Genomic DNA, 20842 nt, shown 5'->3' with positions numbered 1-20842 from the left:
CACTCCAGTCTCAGTCGCTTCAGTCTCACTCACTCCAGTCTCGGTCGCTCCAGTCTCAGTCACACCAGGCTCAGTCAGGCCAGTCTCAGTCACTCCAGTCTCAGTCGCTTCAGTCTCACTCACTCTAGTCTCAGTCGGGCCAGTCTCAGTCACTCCAGTGTCAGTCACTCCAGTCTTCTTCAGGCTTACCTCTGGCATATGACCATGCAATGAGAACACATCCATTTTCTTGACCCATGTCCAGCAGGGAGGTGATGCTGTAGCCACAGTATTTCTGTTTGCATTGTATAGCCAGCAGGTGGCGCCAGAAGCCTGTTTGGTGTGCAAGGCGGTTTTCAGAAAACTCCAGCTGCTGTGTTTGCTTGAAGCAATTTCAGAAATTTTAAATGCTAATCCTTATTTCTCCAGATGAATTCAGTGTGCATTACTGTTCACAGTGTCTGTTTTTAAAATAGAATTAAAAATTCCAGGATATTGCATTTTGGGTAGATAGAATCTAGTCTTAATGTGTTCATGGCTATGAATAACTGTTACATAGTGAGTACTGTACCTTTATCGAACCTGTGTTTTTTAGTTGTTCCAGTGACCTTCCGTATGCACTTATTGTATGTCGCTTTGGATAAAAGCGTCTGCCAAATACATGTAATGTAATGTTATGAGTCAGAGGAGTCCAGGGAAGTTGTGTTCAGTGCTGTTTAATGCTCTTCCTGAGGCTTCCTCTGAGTTAAAGCTGAACACATAGAACTCTGAGTCTGTCTGGCAGTCAGTCTGTGAAAATGAGCCCCTGGCCTGTGTGAGAGGCAAGAGAGAAGCAGCTTCTGTGTCCTCTGAGTAGATCCACATCGTCATCTCCCAGTAAATCACTTCTACTGTTGTACTGGGTTACAGTACATCCTTTTTCACCACCAGGGGGCAGCAACCCCCTTTTCCCTTTATAAATGCGATTGATAGAGAAGTCCTCAAGCTTGCTTGCTTGAGCAGAGCCTGGCTTATTGCAGTCATGCAGTGTGTGTAGACACCAGTTAGACCCACAAGAGGAGGGTGGCTCTGTGTGTGTGTGTGTGTGCGTGTGAGTGTGCGTAAGTGCAAGAATGTGTGTGTGAGTGTGAGAATGTGTGTGAGTGTGTTTGTGTGTATGTGTGTGCGTGTGAGTGTGTGTGTGTGACTGAGTGTGCGTGAGCGAGTGCGAATGTGCGTGAATGTGTGTGTGTGTGTGTGTGAGCGTGTGAGAGTGAGTGAGTGACTGAGTGTGCGTGAGCGAGTGCGAATGTGCGTGAGTGTGTGTGAGTGTGTGTGTGAGTGTGTGTGTGAGCGTGTGTGTGAGCGCGTGTGTGTGTGAGTGGTGTAGGCTAGTCTGAGTGGAGATGCGGTGCTGTTTGAAACCTGCTGATCTTCAAGTCGCTCTGCTTTATCGAGTGCTTTCCAGACTGTGCGTGCGTGTGTGTGTGTGTGTTTGGGTGTGTGTGTGTGTCTGTGTGTGTCTGTCTGTCTGTGTGTCTGTGTGTCTGTCTGGGTGTGCCAGGCCTTTCCCTGGCTCATAATAGGGCTTAGGTAGGGATTTTGCGTGAAAGTGACTGCAGTCGGTTCGGCTTTACTGTCTCCGTCAACTCAAGGTGTCGTCTCCCTGTGTTTATCTGCATTTACAGCGTACAGTCTGGTCTTCTACAGACCACCACAGTGCACTGAGATGTAGGCTATAAAATAGCATAATAACGTAATGCGTTGGATTAACACATTATAAGGGGTCATTCTACAGTAATGGTGGTATTTGGAATTATTCATTTTTGTCACTAAAAACTTGGGGTATAGTATTCATTGACCTTTTAACTTAATGTATTCACACAAATGCAGTTAATATATTTCAATTATTTTTATACGTTTTCTCGAAGAATGCGTGCACTCAGCTTTTCGTCGCTGGTGTTACTTTTAGCTAGAACAACATTAAAGGCTTTTCAGAAATGTATATTTCAGTTCAATCTGCACATAGCGGCTATGGCAAATAGCTATGCTATAGCCTATAGGCAAAACAGTTTATTGTAATGATAATACAGTGGAATCCACTTAATTGCATGAAGGATTATCGCATAATTTGGGAATATGCATAGAATTGCCAAATCCCAATCCATTTCTCATTCATTCCGTTGTAAATGGGTTGCATATTTGCACAAACCTCTATCGCATGTTTCTAATAATTTCGTGGAATTATGTCCAATTCCATCACATAACAATCATCAAATATACGTTAAGACATCTTAATGCAGGAAGAACTGCATGTGTGCATGCATGTGCATTGTGTGTGCACTGGGTTATGTGCGCATGTGCGTGGGTGCATGTGTGTGTGCAGGGGTGTGTGCGCGTTGTGTGTGTGTGCGCGAGCAGGGGTGTGTGTGCGTTGTGTGTGTGCGCGCGCAGGGGTGTGTGTGCGTTGTGTGTGTGCGTGAGCAGGGGTGTGTGTGTATGTCTCTCTCAGGCATTCCCTCTGCAGGCCAGTTCTTCGTCAGTAGGTGTTATTTGTACTGCTCTCAGAAGTCTGAAACATTCTAGCTGTGATTTCTCGTTTGGCCCTGGCTATTGATAACTGTTGTACCAGGATGGAAAACTGAGGTCTTTTTCAGTGGGAGTGGCTTGAAACCAGGAAGGAGAACTGAGGTCTTTTTTTAGTGGGAGTGGCTTGTAACCAGGAAGAAGAACTGAGGTCTTTTTTTAGTGGGAGTGGCTTGTAACCTGGAAGGACAACTGAGATCTTTTTTAGTGGGAGTGGCTTGTAACCGGGAAGGAGAACTGAGGTCTTTTTTTAGTTGGCGGTGCCTGTTGTCAGGTAAGGAGAACCGTGCATTTTATAAAAACCATATCCTTGCATCCACCCTCTGCTGTACGTGTTCATACACACACTCACTCATTTGAAGTCTGCGGCTGGCTTGATATCAAAAGTACAGAAGATAACGCACATTCATTTCTTAGACAGAGTCCTGTATCGCCTGTGAGCAGGCATAGCTGCACATAGCAGAGGACTGAATCCACAGTTTTTTCACTCCTAAAATAATGCTTTTTATGTGGCCCAACACCCTTTTTGAAGACCCTTTGACTATTTATCAGTATGTTTATTCCATTTCTCGTTCAGGTGCATGCAATGTGCACTTAGTCATGTGTTTCATGGTCTTCAGTGAAAGTTAGAACTTTTCCTGGAAGAGCTTGTGGGTGCTGTGGGGCACCTTGACTCCGTTTCAGATCTGTGAGACCAGCACAGGTTCTGTCTGCTGAAACTCCTCAGGCTGGGGCTCGCTCAAGGTTACATCCTGCTGCTTTTACCCAGCATGCACGCGGGGGATGCAATCAGTCCGTCCCTCTGCTGTTAGCCCGGAATCGCCAGCGTTTCCGGAACGTTCCGGAGCGCTGGTGGGGGACCGGCTCGCCTGACTGGGTGGATGTGGGGTGGCACTGGGGGGCAACAGAACCGTGATTTATTACGTCATTTCTCAGGTCGTTTGTGAACCTGTGCTCCACGCCCTTGTGAGTGTAGTCTGGACACGGCTTTTAGGGGGGGGGGGGGGTATGGAAATGGTCGCGGTCTAGAAACGGGGCGGTGAGGCTTAGGCTATCTTGCTCTGTACACATCGGGCAGCCTCTGGGTGCCATCTTCCCACAGACCCTCAGCTTTTGCTTCTGTGGTACCGCCTGTCCCCTGGACAGGACAGATCGTACCCAGTGCCGGGTCCAGTGTCAGACCCAGCTCCAGTCTCGGCGCCAGGCCCTCCTCCAGGCCCAGCTAGGTGTGCAGGCCCGTTTCCAGGTTCTGGCCGGCCGGTCGGTTCCATCGTGCTGGATCAGACCCAATTCGCCGGGGGTCTCTCCAGCTTCCAGGAACACAAAACCATTAAAATGATGAATAACTTCATAAATATGCAAAGCTGCAGCTGTGGACTGCGGATCCTTAGCTGTCTGTTTCATTTCTTTATAAAAATATGATCTTATGAACATAACAACCTACTGTTAAAAGTAGCAGTGATTTTTGTCACCAAGCACCGGGCTCTGGTACAGCACCTTACCGGGCTCTGGTACAGCACCTTACCGGGCTCTGGTACAGCGTTACCGGGCTCTGGTACAGCACGTTACTGGGCTCTGGTACAGCATTACCAGGCTCTGGTACAGCACATTACCGGGCTCTGGTACAGCATTACCGGGCTCTGGTACAGCACCTTACCAGGCTCTGGTACAGCACGTTACCGGGCTCTGGTACATCACCTTACCGGGCTCTGGTACAGCATTACCGGGCCTTGGTACAGCATTACCGGGCTCTGGTACAGCATTACCGGGCTCTGGTACAGCGTTACCGGGCTCTGGTACAGCACATTACCGGGCTCTGGTACAGCGTTACCGGGCTCTGGTACAGCACATTACCGGACTCTGGTACAGCGTTACCGGACTCTGGTACAGCACCTTACCGGGCTCTGGTACAGCACATTACCGGACTCTGGTACAGCACCTTACCGGGCTCTGGTACAGCACGTTACCGGGCTCTGGTACAGCGTTACCGGGCTCTGGTACAGCATTACCGGGCTGTGGTACAGCGTTACCGGGCTCTGGTACCGCACGTTACCGGACTCTGGTACAGCGTTACCGGGCTCTGGTACCGCACGTTACCGGGCTCTGGTACAGCATTACCGGGCTCTGGTACAGCGTTACCGGGCTCTGGTACAGCGTTACCGGGCTGTGGTACAACATTACCAGGCTCTGGTCCTGCACGTTACCGGGCTCTGGTACAGCGTTACCGGGCTCTGGTACAGCACGTTACCGGGCTCTGGTTCAGCACATTACCGGGCTCTGGTACAGCGTTACCGGGCTCTGGTACAGCGTTACCGGGCTCTGGTACAGCACGTTACCGGGCTCTGGTTCAGCACATTACCGGGCTCTGGTACAGCACATTACCGGGCTCTGGTACCGCACGTTACCGGGCTCTGGTTCAGCACATTACCGGGCTCTGGTACAGCACGTTACCGGGCTCTGGTTCAGCACATTACCGGGCTCTGGTTCAGAATTCCACTGTGCCTCATCAACGCTCTTCAGTGAATATGAGCTGCTCCCAGAATGTATCGCTCCTCGCATGTAAAAACAGTTGCGTCAACACTGCGTGTCTCTCCGATGTTGATTGAGAGCGGGTTGTCAGGCGAGCATCTAGAACGTTCTGACTGGATCGCGGGTACGCCTTTCTCCGGCAGTAATTGGCATGCGGGGGACTGCAGCTCCCCGGGTTCGAGATAAGCAGCGAGAGGACGCCGGCTGCTTGTAGATAAACCACGGCGTAATAAATTCTGCACCGAGATGCTCGCTGTGAGATGTTCCTCAGATTATTTAAAGCCCGTGACAGATTTTGACTTCACTTGGAGTTTCGTGTGGCCTAGGAGCCTTGCAGACGTGCTGAAGGTGTTTGAACACGCGTTTTTTTATCTGTGTCGGCACGCTGAGGCCTTTTGTTTTCGGTCTCTCTCCTGGAGTGCTTTAGGTACTTGGATGGTTAAATTGAGTCATTTTTTATTGGTTTAAATAATGTGATCTCTCTCATTCACTCCCCATTTGACCGTCCATCCTAACATCAGCGCAGATCCGCATCTGTGTGCGCTCACAGGTCTGGAAACAACGGAGATACGGGCGCATCGCCGAGAGGAGTTACACTCGGGGACAGCAGGGGGCGCTGTGTGCACACGCTGAGCCTGATAGGCTGGATGAGGTGGCCTCAAGCTGCACCCTCTCCCTGTCCGCCGGTCAATACCACCGGCTTGTTTTCATTCTCCATCCCCCCCCTTTCCTCTCGTTCACCCGTATGGGGGGAGGGTTGTGGGACTGGCCCACGCGTGCTCATCTCCGGAGGGGGCTGCATGCGGATGCTGGACGGGTGCGATGGTGGAGCTGACAGGAGCAGCCGAGCGAGGCTGCATTAGAGCCCTACCAACAGCAGTTAGCTCCGTTAGCGCTGGCTGGGCCGTTACACTACATTAGAGCCCTACCAACAGCAATTAGCTCCGTTAGCGCTGGCTGGGCCGTTACACTACATTAGAGCCCTACCAACAGCAATTAGCTCCGTTAGCGCTGGCTGGGCCGTTACACTACATTAGAGCCCTACCAACAGCAATTAGCTCCGTTAGCGCTGGCTGGGCCGTTACACTACATTAGAGCCCTACCAACAGCAATTAGCGCCGTTAGCGCTGGCTGGGCCGTTACACTACATTAGAGCCCTACCAACAGCAATTAGCTCCGTTAGCGCTGGCTGGGCCGTTACACTACATTAGAGCCCTACCAGCAGCAATTAGCGCCGTTAGCGCAGGCTGTGCTGTTACACTACATTAGAGCCCTACCAACAGCAATTAGCTCCGTTAGCGCTGGCTGGGCCGTTACACTACATTAGAGCCCTACCAATAGCAATTAGCGCCGTTAGCGCTGGCTGGGCCGTTACACTACATTAGAGCCCTCCAACAGCAATTAGCTCCGTTAGCGCTGGCTGGGCCGTTACACTACATTAGAGCCCTACCAACAGCAATTAGCTCCGTTAGCGCAGGCTGGGCCGTTACACTACATTAGAGCCCTACCAACAGCAATTAGCGCCGTTAGCGCTGGCTGGGCCGTTACACTACATTAGAGCCCTACCAACAGCAATTAGCGCCGTTAGCGCTGGCTGGGCCGTTACACTACATTAGAGCCCTACCAACAGCAATTAGCTCCGTTAGCGCTGGCTGGGCCGTTACACTACATTAGAGCCCTACCAACAGCAATAGCCTGGCTGGCCGTTACACTACATTAGAGCCTCCAACAGCATTAGCGCCGTTAGCGCTGGCTGGGCCGTTACACTACATTAGAGCCCTACCAACAGCAATTACCTCCGTTAGTGCTGGCTGGGCCGTTACACTACATTAGAGCCCTCCCAACAGCAATTAGCGCCGTTAGCACAGGCTGGGCCGTTACACTACATTAGAGCCCTACCAGCAGCAATTAGCGTCGTTAGCGCTGGCTGGGCCGTTACACTACATTAGAGCCCTACCAACAGCAATTAGCGCCGTTAGCGCAGGCTGGGCCGTTACACTACATTAGAGCCCTACCAGCAGCAGTTAGCGCCGTTAGCGCAGCCCGGGGTGGTGTCTTCGGCGTTCGGGAAGGAGATCGCTGCGTCCCTTTCCCACGATGCAGCGCGTTTTCCAGGGCACGGGGCCAGGTCACCTCCGCTATCCTCAGTTTAACGATTCCTTTAAATTTCCCCTGAAATAATAGGGCTGTGCTGGCGTTTACGTTTTTTGGCGTTTGACGACGCTCCCCCGTGAAAAAACCCCGCTGGTGTAGCAGAGCCCCCCCCTCCCCTCCTCCTTTGGTTTGTGCCGACGGGTCCCACACTCCAGAGGGCCTCTGACGGGCGGCTAGCGGAGGTCCCGCCCGGCTCAGCTTACTCCTCACAGAGGTGAACAGGACAGCGTCCGCCTCGGATGGGACTGCAGCAGAGACGTCTGGGAGCGCGCTCAGGGGCACACGCTTTAATCACGGGTCACGTGCACACACCTGCCCATGCGTGACGCGCACGCACACACGTGTGCACGCTCGCTTTCCCGTGCGTGACGCACACGCACACACGTGTGCACACTCACGCCTCTGTGTGTTTTTTCCCCCTCTCCTCTCTGTGGCCCAGCGTGTCCTTGATGGGGGGCATATTGCGCATTTACCGAAAGCCATCATTAGTTTTCCACGTACTCCCCCTCTTCATCGCCTCCCTCTGTTCATAATTACGCTCGGTGTAATGGGCTAACGTTTTAATTATTAATGTGTGAAATCGTGTCAGTTTGTGTTTATGCAGAAAGAGCCAGTAAACACTGTTTGGCGCTCTCTGGAAGGGAAGTGCAGGGTTCACTGGCTTGGCACCAGAGGCCTGCGTGCCAGGTTTCCTGGCGGAAGCAGAGCATTATAGGATCGAACCGTATTCTGACGCGATGGCGGCAGGCAGTGCCCGGTGGGCCAGGGCTGTGGGCGGGGCCCAATCTCCACAGCGAGGTCGAAAAACAAAGCCGAAGTTGTCCTCGTTCTGCGGCAGGACTTTTTGTTTGAAACCCGGGTCCTAAAATATCGCATTTATTCCACAGTACATCTCTTCCTCCACGTTCAGAAATGGCGGAGAGTGGCACGGGAGGGAGGGAGGGAGAGAGAGAGGAGGAGAGGAGAGAGGAGAGGAGGGGAGAGATTTCAGTCGAAGGTTGGAGCGGTGGGAGAAGGCATTGTAATTGACAAGTGCGTTGTAGAGCCCGGTGACTCTGACGAGCACAGATGTTTTCAGGAGAGAGAGGGAGACGGAGAGAGAAGAGAGACGCTTGTCCAGTAGATCTCCAAGGGAGGGAGAGGGAGGGAGAGAAGAGGAGGAGGACCCTTCTCTCCTCAAAGTTGACGGGAAGATGTAATTGAAAATGTCTGTTGTTGCGGATCGCGCGGCAATTCGACTGAGGAGACACGGAAGAGACCTGCATTATCCCGCAATGCACCACCCACACACACACACGTACCTCACCCACACAATACCACATCCACCACCTCTCCACACACACCCCACACACCATACCACTCAAACACACATAACATCACACTCCTCCACACCACAGTACCCCCAGTACACACAAACTAGCACACACACATCCACCACACTACAGGCACCACACCATCACCACACACCCCGCCACAACCCTGCACCACACCACTGCCCACCACACACCACACACACACCACCTGGCACACAACATCTACCACACACATGCACACACCACACACACACACACACACAGTACACACTCAACACACACACACATACATAACACACATTCCACACACTCACTCTCTCTCACACACACACACACACACACACACACAGCACACTCACACCTCCACCACACACAACACACACTCACCTCTCACACACACTACACCACACACACACACACACACACACTCTCAGCACGCACACACACACACACTCACACACACACATCACTCAGGACCACACACACACACCACACACACACCACTCACCACACACACACACACACACACCACATCCACAACACACACTCACCACACACACACACACCACACTCACCCCACACACACACACACACACACACAGCACACACACACACTCACTCAGCACGCACACACACACACTCACACTCACCACACACACTCACACCAGCACACACACACACCACTCACACGCACACACACACACACCACACACACACACACATCACCACACACACACTCCTCAGCACACACAACACACACACACACCATCACACACACACACTCACACCCATCACACACACGCACACACACTCACTCAGGTACGCACACACACACACACACACTCAGGCACACACACACACACACACACACACACCACACACAACAGGACTCCCAACACGCGGGACCTAGGTCCAGCTCTGTCCCACACGGGCCTGATAACGATGATAAATAAGCGCGTCTCCGCTCGACGGCCTCTTCAGGCTGATCCCTCAGCATCCTCTGTGTGGAGCTCGCCTCCTCCCCGCCTTTCTGGTCTTAATCACGGCTCGCCACCTCTCCACGGCTGTTTGGGTGGGGCTGAGGGTGGGGGCTGAGAGTGGGGCTGAGGGTGGGGCTGTGGGTTGGGCTGTGGGGGGCTGAGGGTGGGGGCTGAGGTGGGGCTGTGGTGGGGCTGTGGGTGGGGGATGTGGTGGGGCCTGAGGGTGGAGCTGTGGGTGGGGCTGAGAGCGGAGCTGAGGGTGGGGCTGAGGCGGGGCTGTGGGTGGGGGCTGAGGGTGGGGCTGAGAGCGGAGCGAGGATGGGAGCTGAGGGCGGGCTGTGGTGGGGGCTGAGGGTGGGGCTGGGGTGGGGGCTGGGGTGGAGCTGTGGGTGGGGCTGTGGGTGGGGGCTGTGGGTGGGGCCTGAGGGTGGAGCTGTGGGTGGGGCTGAGAGTCTGGCTGAGAGTGGGGCTGAGGGTGGGGCTGTGGGTGGGGGCTGAGGTGGAGCTGTGAGTGGGGCTGAGAGTGGGGCTGAGGGTGGGGCTGAGGCAGAGCTGAGAGCGGAGCTGAGGGTGGGGGCTGAGGGTGGAGCTGTGGGTGGGGGCTGAGGGTGCGGCTGAGGGCAGAGCTGAGAGCGGAGCTGAGGGTGGGGCTGAGGGTGGGGCTGTGGGTGGGGGCTGAGGGTGGAGCTGTGGGTTGGGGCTGAGGGTGGGGCTGTGAGTGGGGCTGAGAGTAGGGCTGAGGGTGGGGCTGAGGGTGGAGCTGTGAGTGGGGCTGTGAGTGGGGCTGAGGGTGGGGCTGAGGTGGGCTGTGAGTGGAGCTGAGGGTGGGGCTGAGAGTGGGGCTGTGAGTCGGGCTGAGGGTGGGGGCTGTGAGTGGGGCTGTGAGTGGGGCTGAGAGTGGGGGCTGAGGGTGGGGCTGAAGGTGGGGCTGTGATGTGTCACTGAGGGTGGGGCTGTGATGTGTCACTGAGGGCAGTATCCTGTTCCACATGCACCGGAACAGAGATGAGGGAAGGGGAGGGCAGGCTGCCTCTCCTGAGGGAAGAGGATCCTAAACTCAGCAGTCTGTGATTAATGACACGCGGGCCGCTCTGCTCCCCTGTCCCTCATGAGCGATGCGGCCAATCGGTGCTGGCGACGGAGCAGGTGCTGAGAGCTCATTGGGGATTAGCGGCTGGTCTGACGGTGTGGCGGGATCGAAGCGCCACGGAAGACCGTGTCACGCCGCTGGACCAGCCGCTGTTCTGGCCCGGTTCTGACCCGCTGTGAACTTCCTTTCGCACAGGAACGGTGCTGAGGGGAACAGGCACGCGGCTCTGGGGGTTGTAGTTCCATCGGCTGGCGAGGCCTACGGCTGTTCCTTTGACCAAAGCACTTTACCTGAACAAGCATTGGTATTAATTGCGGTAAAATATCCAGCTGCGTGAATGGATTGAATTACAATCCAACGCTGTGTTTGTCACTCTGGACAAGAGCTTCTGATAATACCTGAAGTGTAAAGTATAAGTAATGGCACTCAGTGTAAAGTATATGTAATTGGACGCAGTGTAAAGTAAATGTAATGGGACTCAGTGTAAAGTAAATGTAATGGGATTCAGTGTAAAGTATATGTTATGGGACTCCGCAAAGTAGGCTATAGCCTATGTAATGGGACTCAGTGTAAAGTAGCCTAAATGTAGTGGGACTCAGTGTAAAGTAAATGTAATGGGACTCAGTGTAAAGTAGCCTATATGGGACTTGTACACACAGGAAGGCAGGACTCATTGACTCATATAAACCGTCTGTTTGAAACATGAGTATTATTTTAATAGACCCCAAATGTCCACTTAGTGAAATGGCTGATTCTATTAAATAAATGAATGTGCATCTTAAAAACGCGAGCATTAACTTCGCGTGCGCTTTTCTGTTAATTTATTATTTTAACGCCGAAGTGATTACAGTGAAAATGACTTCTTGCGAAAGACATTTTTTTGGGGAGCTGTGGAGCGAGAGATGGAGGAAGTGAAACCCTTACCTTAGTATTTATATTTAGTTGCTGAAATGAAGGTTGCCAGAGTGTGTATCAAACCTGGGCCAAATCTGTCTCTCTACGTTCCTGCGAGGCCCTAGAGCTTTTTCCCTTAAACACGCTGCTCCCCGAAACGTACACTCGTATGAAATACATTTGTTGTAGATACTGGTGAAAACGCGTGATCCTACGGAAATGGTAATGCTTTCTAAATGGTTACAGAATTTCTAGCTGCTTGGTCCAAGTCTTGAATGTACAACATCGACAACCGTCTACGTTTTCATAATTGATTTTTATGCTATACGTAAGGGGGTTGCCCACTGGACTTAGTAGCTTGGTTTCAAGTTACAAGCTTTATTAGGGCGTTTAATGCTTTAAGAGTATTTCACTGTAGCATTAATATCAGTTAAAATATTTCCCATTGGTCCTGTCAGCTGTGCGGTTCACCAGGGAAGAGTTGCGGTACGTGACTTGGAACAATATGTGCAGCGTGAAAGATTTGCGAAAGATATAGGCTAGGCCTACCTATATTCTCCTTCAGCATCGGAGAATAATCGATGCCTCTGTGGAATGCTTGTTTTTTTTTTTTTTCAGGCTGTGAAAATGAGGATGTTTGTGAAGTCGGATGACGTGTTTGCAGGTGGCATATCTCTAGCTCTGGGGTTTGATCCATTTTATTTCTGCTGTTATCGGTTTAGCTGGCAGACAGGAGCCAGGAGCGAGCGGCTCTGGAACTGCTAGCTGCGGGGTCCGGTATCAGGCTAAAGATCGCACGGGTGAAATATGACTCGGTGCCCGAGGTGAATTACGACGCGGCTGAGAAACGCTACGTGCGCACGTTTAACTGCGTGTTTGTGCTTCCTGTTGAGCCTGTGCAGGGTCTCTGCTGGGGAAGTGCACACAGATATATGGCCTGCGCTATCTTAGGTTAGAGCAGGAGCGCAGCGCTCTGTATCAGTAGACCTCTCTAACACATGAATCGCTCCCTGTTTAAGTTCAGATTTGGCTGTGGGGGGGAAGGAAGCTCGGTGATTGGCCGATTCCGGGGGCGTGCCCGCAGTGGGCGGGGCCTCGGGTCACGGTACTGTCACGGTCAAGCGGAGCAGGCTGATTGGCCCGCGGGGAGGTTAACGGCGGCAGTGACCTCAGGCGGCGGCCGTGTGCCCGAGCCAGCTGCTTAGAGGAGACCGCAAGGCCAGCCGTGACCCAGCAGCTCCGGGGGCGTTCCCCGGCCAGCGCTAGGCCCCGCCCTCCTCTGGGTCACATTGAAGCCGAATGAATGGCCAATTAAGCCAATTTCAGCCATGTTCCTACAGTATGCTGCTCCCCCAGCCTGCGTGCTGCTCAGAGTCTTAGTGCTGATCAGCCTGTGTGCTGCTCACAGTCTTAGTGCTGCTCAACCTGTGCGCTGCTCACAATCTTAGTGCTGCTCAGCCTGTGTGCTGTTCACAGTCTTACTGCTGCTCAGCTTGTGTGCTGCTTACAGTCTTAGTGCTGATCAGCCTGTGTGCTGCTCACAGTCTTAGTGCTGGTCACCCTGTGTGCTGCTCACAGTCTTACTGCTGCTCAGTCTGTGCGCTGCTCACCATCTTAGGGCTGCTCAGCCTGTGTGCTGTTCACAGTCTTACTGCTGCTCAGCCTGTGTGCTGCTCACAGTCTTAGTGCTGTTCAGCCTGTGTGCTGCTCACAGTCTTACTGCTGCTCAGCCTGTGTGCTGCTCACAATCTTAGTGTTGTTCTGCCTGTGTGCTGCTCTCAGTCTTAGCACTGATCAGCCTGTGTGCTGCTCATAGTCTTAGTGCTGCTCAGCCTGTGTGCTGCTCACAGTCTTAGTGCTACTCCCCCAGCCTGTGTGCTGCTCACAGTCTTAGTGCTACTCCCCCAGCCTGTGTGCTGCTCACAGTCTTAGTGCTGCTCAGCCTGTGTGCTGCTCACAGTCTTAGTGCTGCTCCCCCAGCCTGTGTGCTGCTCACAGTCTTAGTGCTGCTCCCCCAGCCGGTGTGCTGCTCACAGTCTTAGCGCTTTAATGGTGCCATAGATCTCTCAGCAGGACCGGGCTGCCAGTGAGTGTGCTGCATGTTGTTCATTGTGCTAACCCAGATGCGGTGATATGCATGACGGTTTGGGCTGTGGAGCGGGGGCCATCTTTAAGCACTGCACTCTTCTCTCTGTGTTTCCACGAGCCCAGCGGTGGGGTGGCCCTCTGTAGCTGTCAAGCACTTCTTTCTGTAGGTGTGTTAATACCCGGGCTAATCAAGTGCTGCATGTAATAATAAAGGAAAGAAGTGATGATAAAGCGCACAAATAGCTATACTAATAGCCCCGGTTCAGGGTGCGTTCTGCCTTCTGAACAGCAGGAGGAGGTGAGCGCGCGTTTGGGAGAGAGGCGTGCGCCAGACCGACTGTCCCCCCCGCCCCCCTGGGGGCCCGGATCTTGCCCCCTAATGGGTCGAGGATTTAAATGGGATCTCATTCGGGCACGGTCCGCTGCACCACACCTGAGAGCTGGCCGCAGACGAGCCGCGCTCAGGGTTAAAACCCCTCCCAGAACGGCTGCTGAAACCCGGCGAGGGGCTTTCAGAGCGGCGCAGAGCTAAAGAGACCTCGCTAGGGTTGCCAGGGATACGCTAATCAAGTGCTCGGCGCAGATCACTAGCACTTAACCGTGTGAAGAGCAGGCTCTTTGGAATGTTTTTTTTTTTTTTTTTTTCAAAATTCTGCGTCAGTGTTCTAGAACTCCATTGCTTTCAGTTAGAAGAAGAGTAATAAGAAGGCTTTATTTGTCACGTGCGTATACATGTACATACAGTGAAATGCGTCCTCTGCATTTAACCCATCCTAATTACTTAGGAGCAGTGGGCAGCCACAGTGCAGCGCCCGGGGACCGACTGCAGTTCCAGGGCCAGTGCCTTGGTCAAGGGCAACGGCAGGAGTGCACGCAGGGGCAATTTAGACTCTCCAATTAATCTAACCTGCATGTCTTTGGACTGTGGGAGGAAACTGGAGTACCCAGAGGAAACCCACGCGGACTCCACACAGAAAGGCCCAGGCGGGGCTCGAACCCAGGACCTTCTTGCTGTGAGGCAACGGTGCTACCCACTGCGCCACCGTGCCGCCCAGTAGTGATTGTGACATCAGCGTTAGAATGCTCAGTTAAGAACATTCTAACCACATTTTGGTCTCAGCTTCACAGGTAGGAGGTGGAGGCAGTTGCAGTATCCGATGCTTGGAAGTGTAGACAGCGGTAAACTGAGAGCTGAGTGCTCTGTGCTTTATGCTGTGGAAACTATATCATGGGAGCCCTGTGGTTTGCTGGGTTTAGTTCTACTCCACACTTGAGTAATTAAAACTGTCTACTGCACGTATATAACTCAACACGCCTGCTTTCTGGGTTTAAATTGGAGGTTGAAGAAGAAGCTCAATATCCGCAAAGAAGAATTTATTTTTTAAAATTTGGTAAATTCTGTTTCCTGTCACAGAGCGTGTGACAGAAGAAGAGTCTGGCTGCGGTTTTGTCATATTTTATTTCTGTGTTTAGCAGTGAGCGCGGTGGAAAGTGGCATCTGCTCCCGTCCAGATGTGCGCGTGCCCGATCCAGCTGACTGGGCGATTTCACAAACTGCCGAGCTCAGCGCTGCTTCGCAGTCAGGAGCTGTTTCACAAATATTGGGCCTGTACGGCATTTTCCTTTGAGTTTTCATTTTTGCTGGAGTTCCCTTGTTGAGTGTAAATGTCTGTAAGGTGCAGGACCTTGGGTACAGGCTCTGCTATGATGTGTACACTCTAAGGCATAGAAACGTGCTCGGTGTATACTGTAAGACAGGTAACCATAACCCAACCTGGGGACCCCCTGCAATCCCAGAATTTTAAGACACTGTTAATTTATTTATTTTTAATTTAGGTGCTTTTCAAGTTAAGATGGATTATTTAGCCTCTTAAACCATATATGTCAGAAATGGCTGTGCGTGTGGTTGGAAGGAAAACCAGAATACACAGGGGTCCCCCAGGGCCGAGGTTGGGAACCACTGCTATATGGTATAGACTCTGCTTTCAGGAAGAGGCTTTGCTATAAGGTATAGACTCTGCTTTCAGGAAGAGGCTTTGCTATAAGGTATAGACTCTGCTTTCAGGAAGAGGCTTTGCTATAAGGTATAGACTCTGCTTTAAGGAAGAGGCTTTGCTATAAGGTATGGACTCTGCTTTAAGGAAGAGGCTTTGCTATAAGGTATAGACTCTGCTGTAAGGAAGAGGCTTTGCTATAAGGTATAGACTCTCTTTTAAGGTATAGACTCTGCTTTAAGGAAGAGGCTTTGCTATATGGTATAGACTCTGCTTTCAGGAAGAGGCTTTGCTATAAGGTATAGGCTTTGCTTTAAGGTATAGACTTTCTTTTAAGGTATAGACTCTGCTGTAAGGAAGAGGCTTTGCTATAAGGTATAGACTTTGCTTTAAGGTATAGACTCTCTTTTAAGGTATAGACTCTGCTGTAAGGAAGAGGCTTTGCTTTAAGGTATAGACTCTCTTTTAAGGTATAGACTCTGTTGTAAGGAAGAGGCTTTGCTATAAGGTATAGGCTTTGCTTTAAGGTATAGACTCTGCTTTAACGTGTATACGCAGTTCTGAGACCTGTTCTCCCTCCCCGTAGGTCCTCGATGGGCATCATGGAACCTGGGGGTCTTCATCTGCATCCGCTGTGCTGGGATCCATCGCAACCTCGGGGTGCACATATCACGCGTCAAATCCGTCAACCTGGACCAGTGGACCCCCGAACAGATCCAGGTAGCCCCTCCCTGTCCCGGGTAGCTGCCTGCCTGCCTGCCTGCGTGCGTGCGTTGAAGCTTAGAAAAGACCTAGCTATGCCTTAAAGGTCCTGTAAATATTCTACAAGCTGATGAAAATATTACTTACACTTGCACTCTTTTCCAAGTACATCTAAACTCCATATTAAAACAAATGGGAGCGAATTAGTAGTCTGATTTGTCCATTTCCTTGGGGTTTAAAATGGTGGCCCAGTCCCAGATTGCTTCAGAAACTCGTTTATGTGGTAATTAATTCTTGTATGGTGGATTGAACCGCACAAAGGCTGCCTCGCTCGGCCTTCCTGAATGTTAATTGATGTTTAATGGGTAATAATGAGTCCCCCCTCCCACTCCTCGCTCAATCAGATCTTTCATCTTTGTGTTCATTCGTCTTTGACAATGTCAGCTGTGTGTGTGGGTGCGTGTGTTTGTGTCTGCGCGTGTGTGTCCTTGTGTGTGCGTGTGTGTGTGCCTGTGAGCATATGTGCGTGTGTGTGTGTCCCTGTGTCCCTGTGTGCTTGTGTGCATGTGTGTGCGTGTGTATTTGTGCGTGCATGTGTGTGTGCCTGTGAGCATATGTGCGTGTGTGTGTGTCCCTGTGTCCCTGTGTGCTTGTGTGCATGTGTGTGCGTGTGTGTTTGTGTGTGCATGTGTGCGCATGTGTGTGTTTGATTGCAGTTTCTCTCTGTCTGTGAGTGACTGATCCCTGTCTGCTTGTGTCTGTGAGTGACTAATTCCTTTCTGCTTGTGTCTGAGTGACTGATCCCTGTCTGCCTGTGTCTGTGAGTGACTTATCCCTGTCTGCCTATGTCTGTGAGTGACTTATCCCTGTCTGCCTATGTCTGTGAGTGACTGATCCCTGTCTGCCTGTGTTTGTGAGTGACTGATCCCTGTCTGCAAGTGACTGATCCCTGTCTGCCTGTGTCTGAGTGACTGATCCCTGTCTGCCTGTGTCTGCGTGACTGATCCCTGTCTGCCTGTGTCTGTGAGTGACTTATCCCTGTCTGCCTATGTCTGTGAGTGACTGATCCCTGTCTGCCTGTGTCTGTGAGTGACTGATCCCTGTCTGTCTGTGTCTGTGAGTGACTGATCCCTCTCTGCCAGTGACTGATCCCTGTCTGCCTGTGTCTGAGTGACTGATCCCTGTCTGCCTGTGTCTGTGAGTGACTGATCCCTGTCTGCCTGTGTTTGTGAGTGACTGATCCCTGTCTGCAAGTGACTGATCCCTGTCTGCCTGTGTCTGAGTGACTGATCCCTGTCTGCCTGTGTCTGTGAGTGACTGATCCCTGTCTGCCTGTGTCTGTGTGTGACTGATCCCTGTCTGCCTGTGTCTGAGTGACTGATCCCTGTCTGCCTGTGTCTGAGTGACTGATCCCTGTCTGTCTGTGTCTGTGAGTGACTGATCCCTCTCTGCCAGTGACTGATCCCTGTCTGCCTGTGTCTGAGTGACTGATCCCTGTCTGCCTGTGTCTATGAGTGACTGATCCCTGTCTGCCTGTGTCTATGAGTGACTGATCCCTGTCTGCCTGTGTCTGTGAGTGACTGATCTGTGACTGACGGCTCTCACTGCTCCTGCTCCAGAGTGTACAGGACATGGGAAACTCCAGGGCCCGCCGGCTGTACGAGGCCAATCTCCCAGACAACTTCAGACGGCCTCAGACGGACCAGTATCCTTCTGCAGCTCTGTGTGTGTGTGTGTGTGTGCGTGTGTGTGTGTGTGTGTGTGTGTGCGCGTGTGTGTGTCTGTGTGTGTGTGTGTGTGTGTGTGTGTGTGTGTGTGTGTATGTGTGTATGTGTGTATGTGTGTATGTGTGTGTGCGTGTGTGTGTGTGTGTGTATGTGTGTGTGTATGTGTGTGTATGTGTGTGCGTGTGCGTGTGCGCGTGCGCGTCCGCGTGCGCGTGCGCGTGCGTGCGTGCGTGCGTGCGAGAGGAGGGCAGGTGTTTGTGAATCTTGAGTTCATGTCAGGAGCACAGTGCATTGTGAGGACACCCCCAGCCTGCAGCCGTCCCCAAACACACTCACGCACACACGCAGCACTTACAGGGACCAGCGCTGCCACACAGACCCTCGGGCGTGGCACGGGAAGCGCAGGCGTACTGACTGCTCTTAGCTGACCCTAATAAGGCCGCCCCGCAGATGGTGCAGATCAGAAGGCCCCCTCTCCTCTCCGCTGCTCTCTCAGTGGGGATCAGAAGGCCCCCTCTCCTCTCCGCTGCTCTCTCAGTGGGGATCAGAAGGCCGCCTCTCCTCTCCGCTGCTCTCTCTCGGTGGGCATCAGAAGGCCGCCTCTCCTCTCCGCTGCTCTCTCTCGGTGGGGATCAGAAGGTCCCCTCTCCGCTGCTCTCTCTCAATGGGCATCAGAAGGCCGCCTCTCCTCTCCGCTGCTCTCTCTCGGTGGGGATCAGAAGGCCCCCCTCTCTGCTGCTCTCTCAGTGGGGATCAGAAGGTCCCCTCTCCGCTGCTCTCTCTCAGTGGGCATCAGAAGGCCGCCTCTCCTCTCCGCTGCTCTCTCTCGGTGGGGATCAGAAGGCCCCCCTCTCTGCTGCTCTCTCTCGGTGGGGATCAGAAGGCCCCCCTCTCCGCTGCTCTCTCTTGGTGGGGATCAGAAGGCCCCGTCTCCTCTCCGCTGCTCTCTCGGTGGGGATCAGAAGGTCCCCCTCTCTGCTCCGCTCTTGGTGGGGCTGGTGGCCCAGCTCTCAGCGCTGCTGTAATTGGGGCTGGGAGGCAGCCTGGCTAATTCCACATTCTCCCTTCCCCAGCCTCTGCCGGCTGTAATTGAATTTCTTGGGCGAAGACGCGCTTATCTCTGATACGGCGTTTAGGGCGCTTATGTAAATGACTTCATTTGTATGCTGACCGCTCCGGTGCAATATGCCTGAGCGCGGAAATATTCACACGGCTAGCGGAGGTGAGCTCCCCGAGGCGCTCTCCCGATTCTCCTCTTCCTCTCTACCAGCCGCGCTCTCCGCCGTGGAATTCTCACATCTCTAATGCGCTTTTCCTTTCTTTTTTCTTTTCTTTTCTTTCTTTCTTTTCTTTTCTTTCTTTTCCCTTGTTCTCTCCATTGCGCTGTACAGTCTCACCCGATTTCACCCGGTGCGGAGCGTCATGTGGTTTCACTGATGTGAGAATCGGGGCACCAGGGTGGGCCCGGGGGGAGTCTGTATAAAATGGCTGCTCTCGGGCAGTGGCGGTGTCGTAGCTGTTTTCCAGCAGAGAGGAGAGGCGATACACCCCCATGCCGTTCCTCTCTTCCTCTTTCAGACCAACAGTGTGAGGAGCGCTCTGGCTCCCCTTCCTTGTTTCCTCCTCGTCTGTGTTAATCAGGCCTTCGCTAAAAAACCAACCGCCTTCGAGCACCAGCACAGCTGATTGTAACCTGTTAGCACATCCCACCGTTAGCTCGTCCCCCAGTTAGCCCGTTCCACAGTTAGCACATCCCACCGTTAGCTCGTCCCCCAGTTAGCCCGTTCCACAGTTAGCACATCCCACCGTTAGCTCGTCCCCCAGTTAGCTCGTCCCCCAGTTAGCACGTTCCACAGTTAGCACGTTCCACTGTTAGCTCGTCCCCCAGTTAGCACATCCCACCGTTAGCTCGTCCACCAGTTAGCACATCCCACCGTTAGCTCGTCCCCCAGTTAGCTCGTCCCCCAGTTAGCTCGTCCCCCAGTTAGCACGTTCCACAGTTAGCACGTTCCACTGTTAGCTCGTCCCCCAGTTAGCACATCCCACCGTTAGCTCGTCCACCAGTTAGCACATCCCACCGTTAGCTCGTCCACCAGTTAGCACATCCCACCGTTAGCTCGTCCACCAGTTAGCTCGTCCACCAGTTAGCTCGTCCCCCAGTTAGCTCGTCCCCCTGTTAGCATGTCCCCAGGTTAGCTCGTCCCCCAGTTAGCACATCCCACCGTTAGCTCGTCCACCAGTTAGCTCGTCCCCCAGTTAGCTCGTCCCCCTGTTAGCATGTCCCACAGTTAGCACGTCCCCCTGTTAGCCCGTTCCACAGTTAGCACGTCCCCCTGTTAGCCCGTTCCACAGTTAGCACGTCCCCGTTAGCCCGTTCCACAGTTAGCACGTCCCTCTGTTAGCCCGTTCCACAGTTAGCACGTCCCCCAGTTAGCACGTTCCACAGTTAGCACATCCCCCTGTTAGCCCGTTCCACAGTTAGCACATCCCGCTGTTGGCACGTCCCCCAGTTAGCATGTCCCCCAGTTAGCTCATTCCATAGTTAGCATGTCCCCCAGTTAGCCCGTTCCACTGTTAGCACGTCCCACCGTTAGCTCGTCCCCCTGTTGGCACGTCCCCCAGTTAGCACGTCCCACAGTTAGCACATCCCCCAGTTAGCACGTTCCACAGTTAGCTCATTCCATAGTTAGCATGTCCCACTGTTAACATGGCCCTCTGCTTAAAATTCCATGCCTTCGGCCTGAGCGCACTCATATTTTGGCTCCTGAGTTTGTTTTTGCTTTTGTTCAGTTTTTAGTGAATGCACTTCTCTGTGTTCCGTGTGAAG

At 52.8% G+C, this 20842-nt stretch overlaps 1 protein-coding gene across 2 annotated transcripts in view; it reads left to right on the top strand.

The window, feature by feature from the left end:
* The window catches only part of smap1 (small ArfGAP 1), an 89134-nt gene that overhangs the window by 13270 nt on the left and 55022 nt on the right, over positions 1-20842 (top strand). For both annotated transcript variants that reach the window (XM_064316995.1, XM_064316994.1), the window contains exons 2-3: positions 16173-16306; positions 17908-17993. In XM_064316995.1, coding sequence (XP_064173065.1) covers positions 16173-16306; positions 17908-17993 — 220 coding nt within the window. The remainder of the gene's footprint in view (positions 1-16172; positions 16307-17907; positions 17994-20842) is intronic.

This window comes from Anguilla rostrata, chromosome 18 (genome assembly GCF_018555375.3).
Source record: "Anguilla rostrata isolate EN2019 chromosome 18, ASM1855537v3, whole genome shotgun sequence".
Taxonomy (NCBI): Eukaryota; Metazoa; Chordata; class Actinopteri; order Anguilliformes; family Anguillidae; genus Anguilla; species Anguilla rostrata.
The sequence above is the reverse complement of the archived record's forward strand: the minus strand, read 5'-3'. Positions and strand labels throughout refer to the sequence as shown.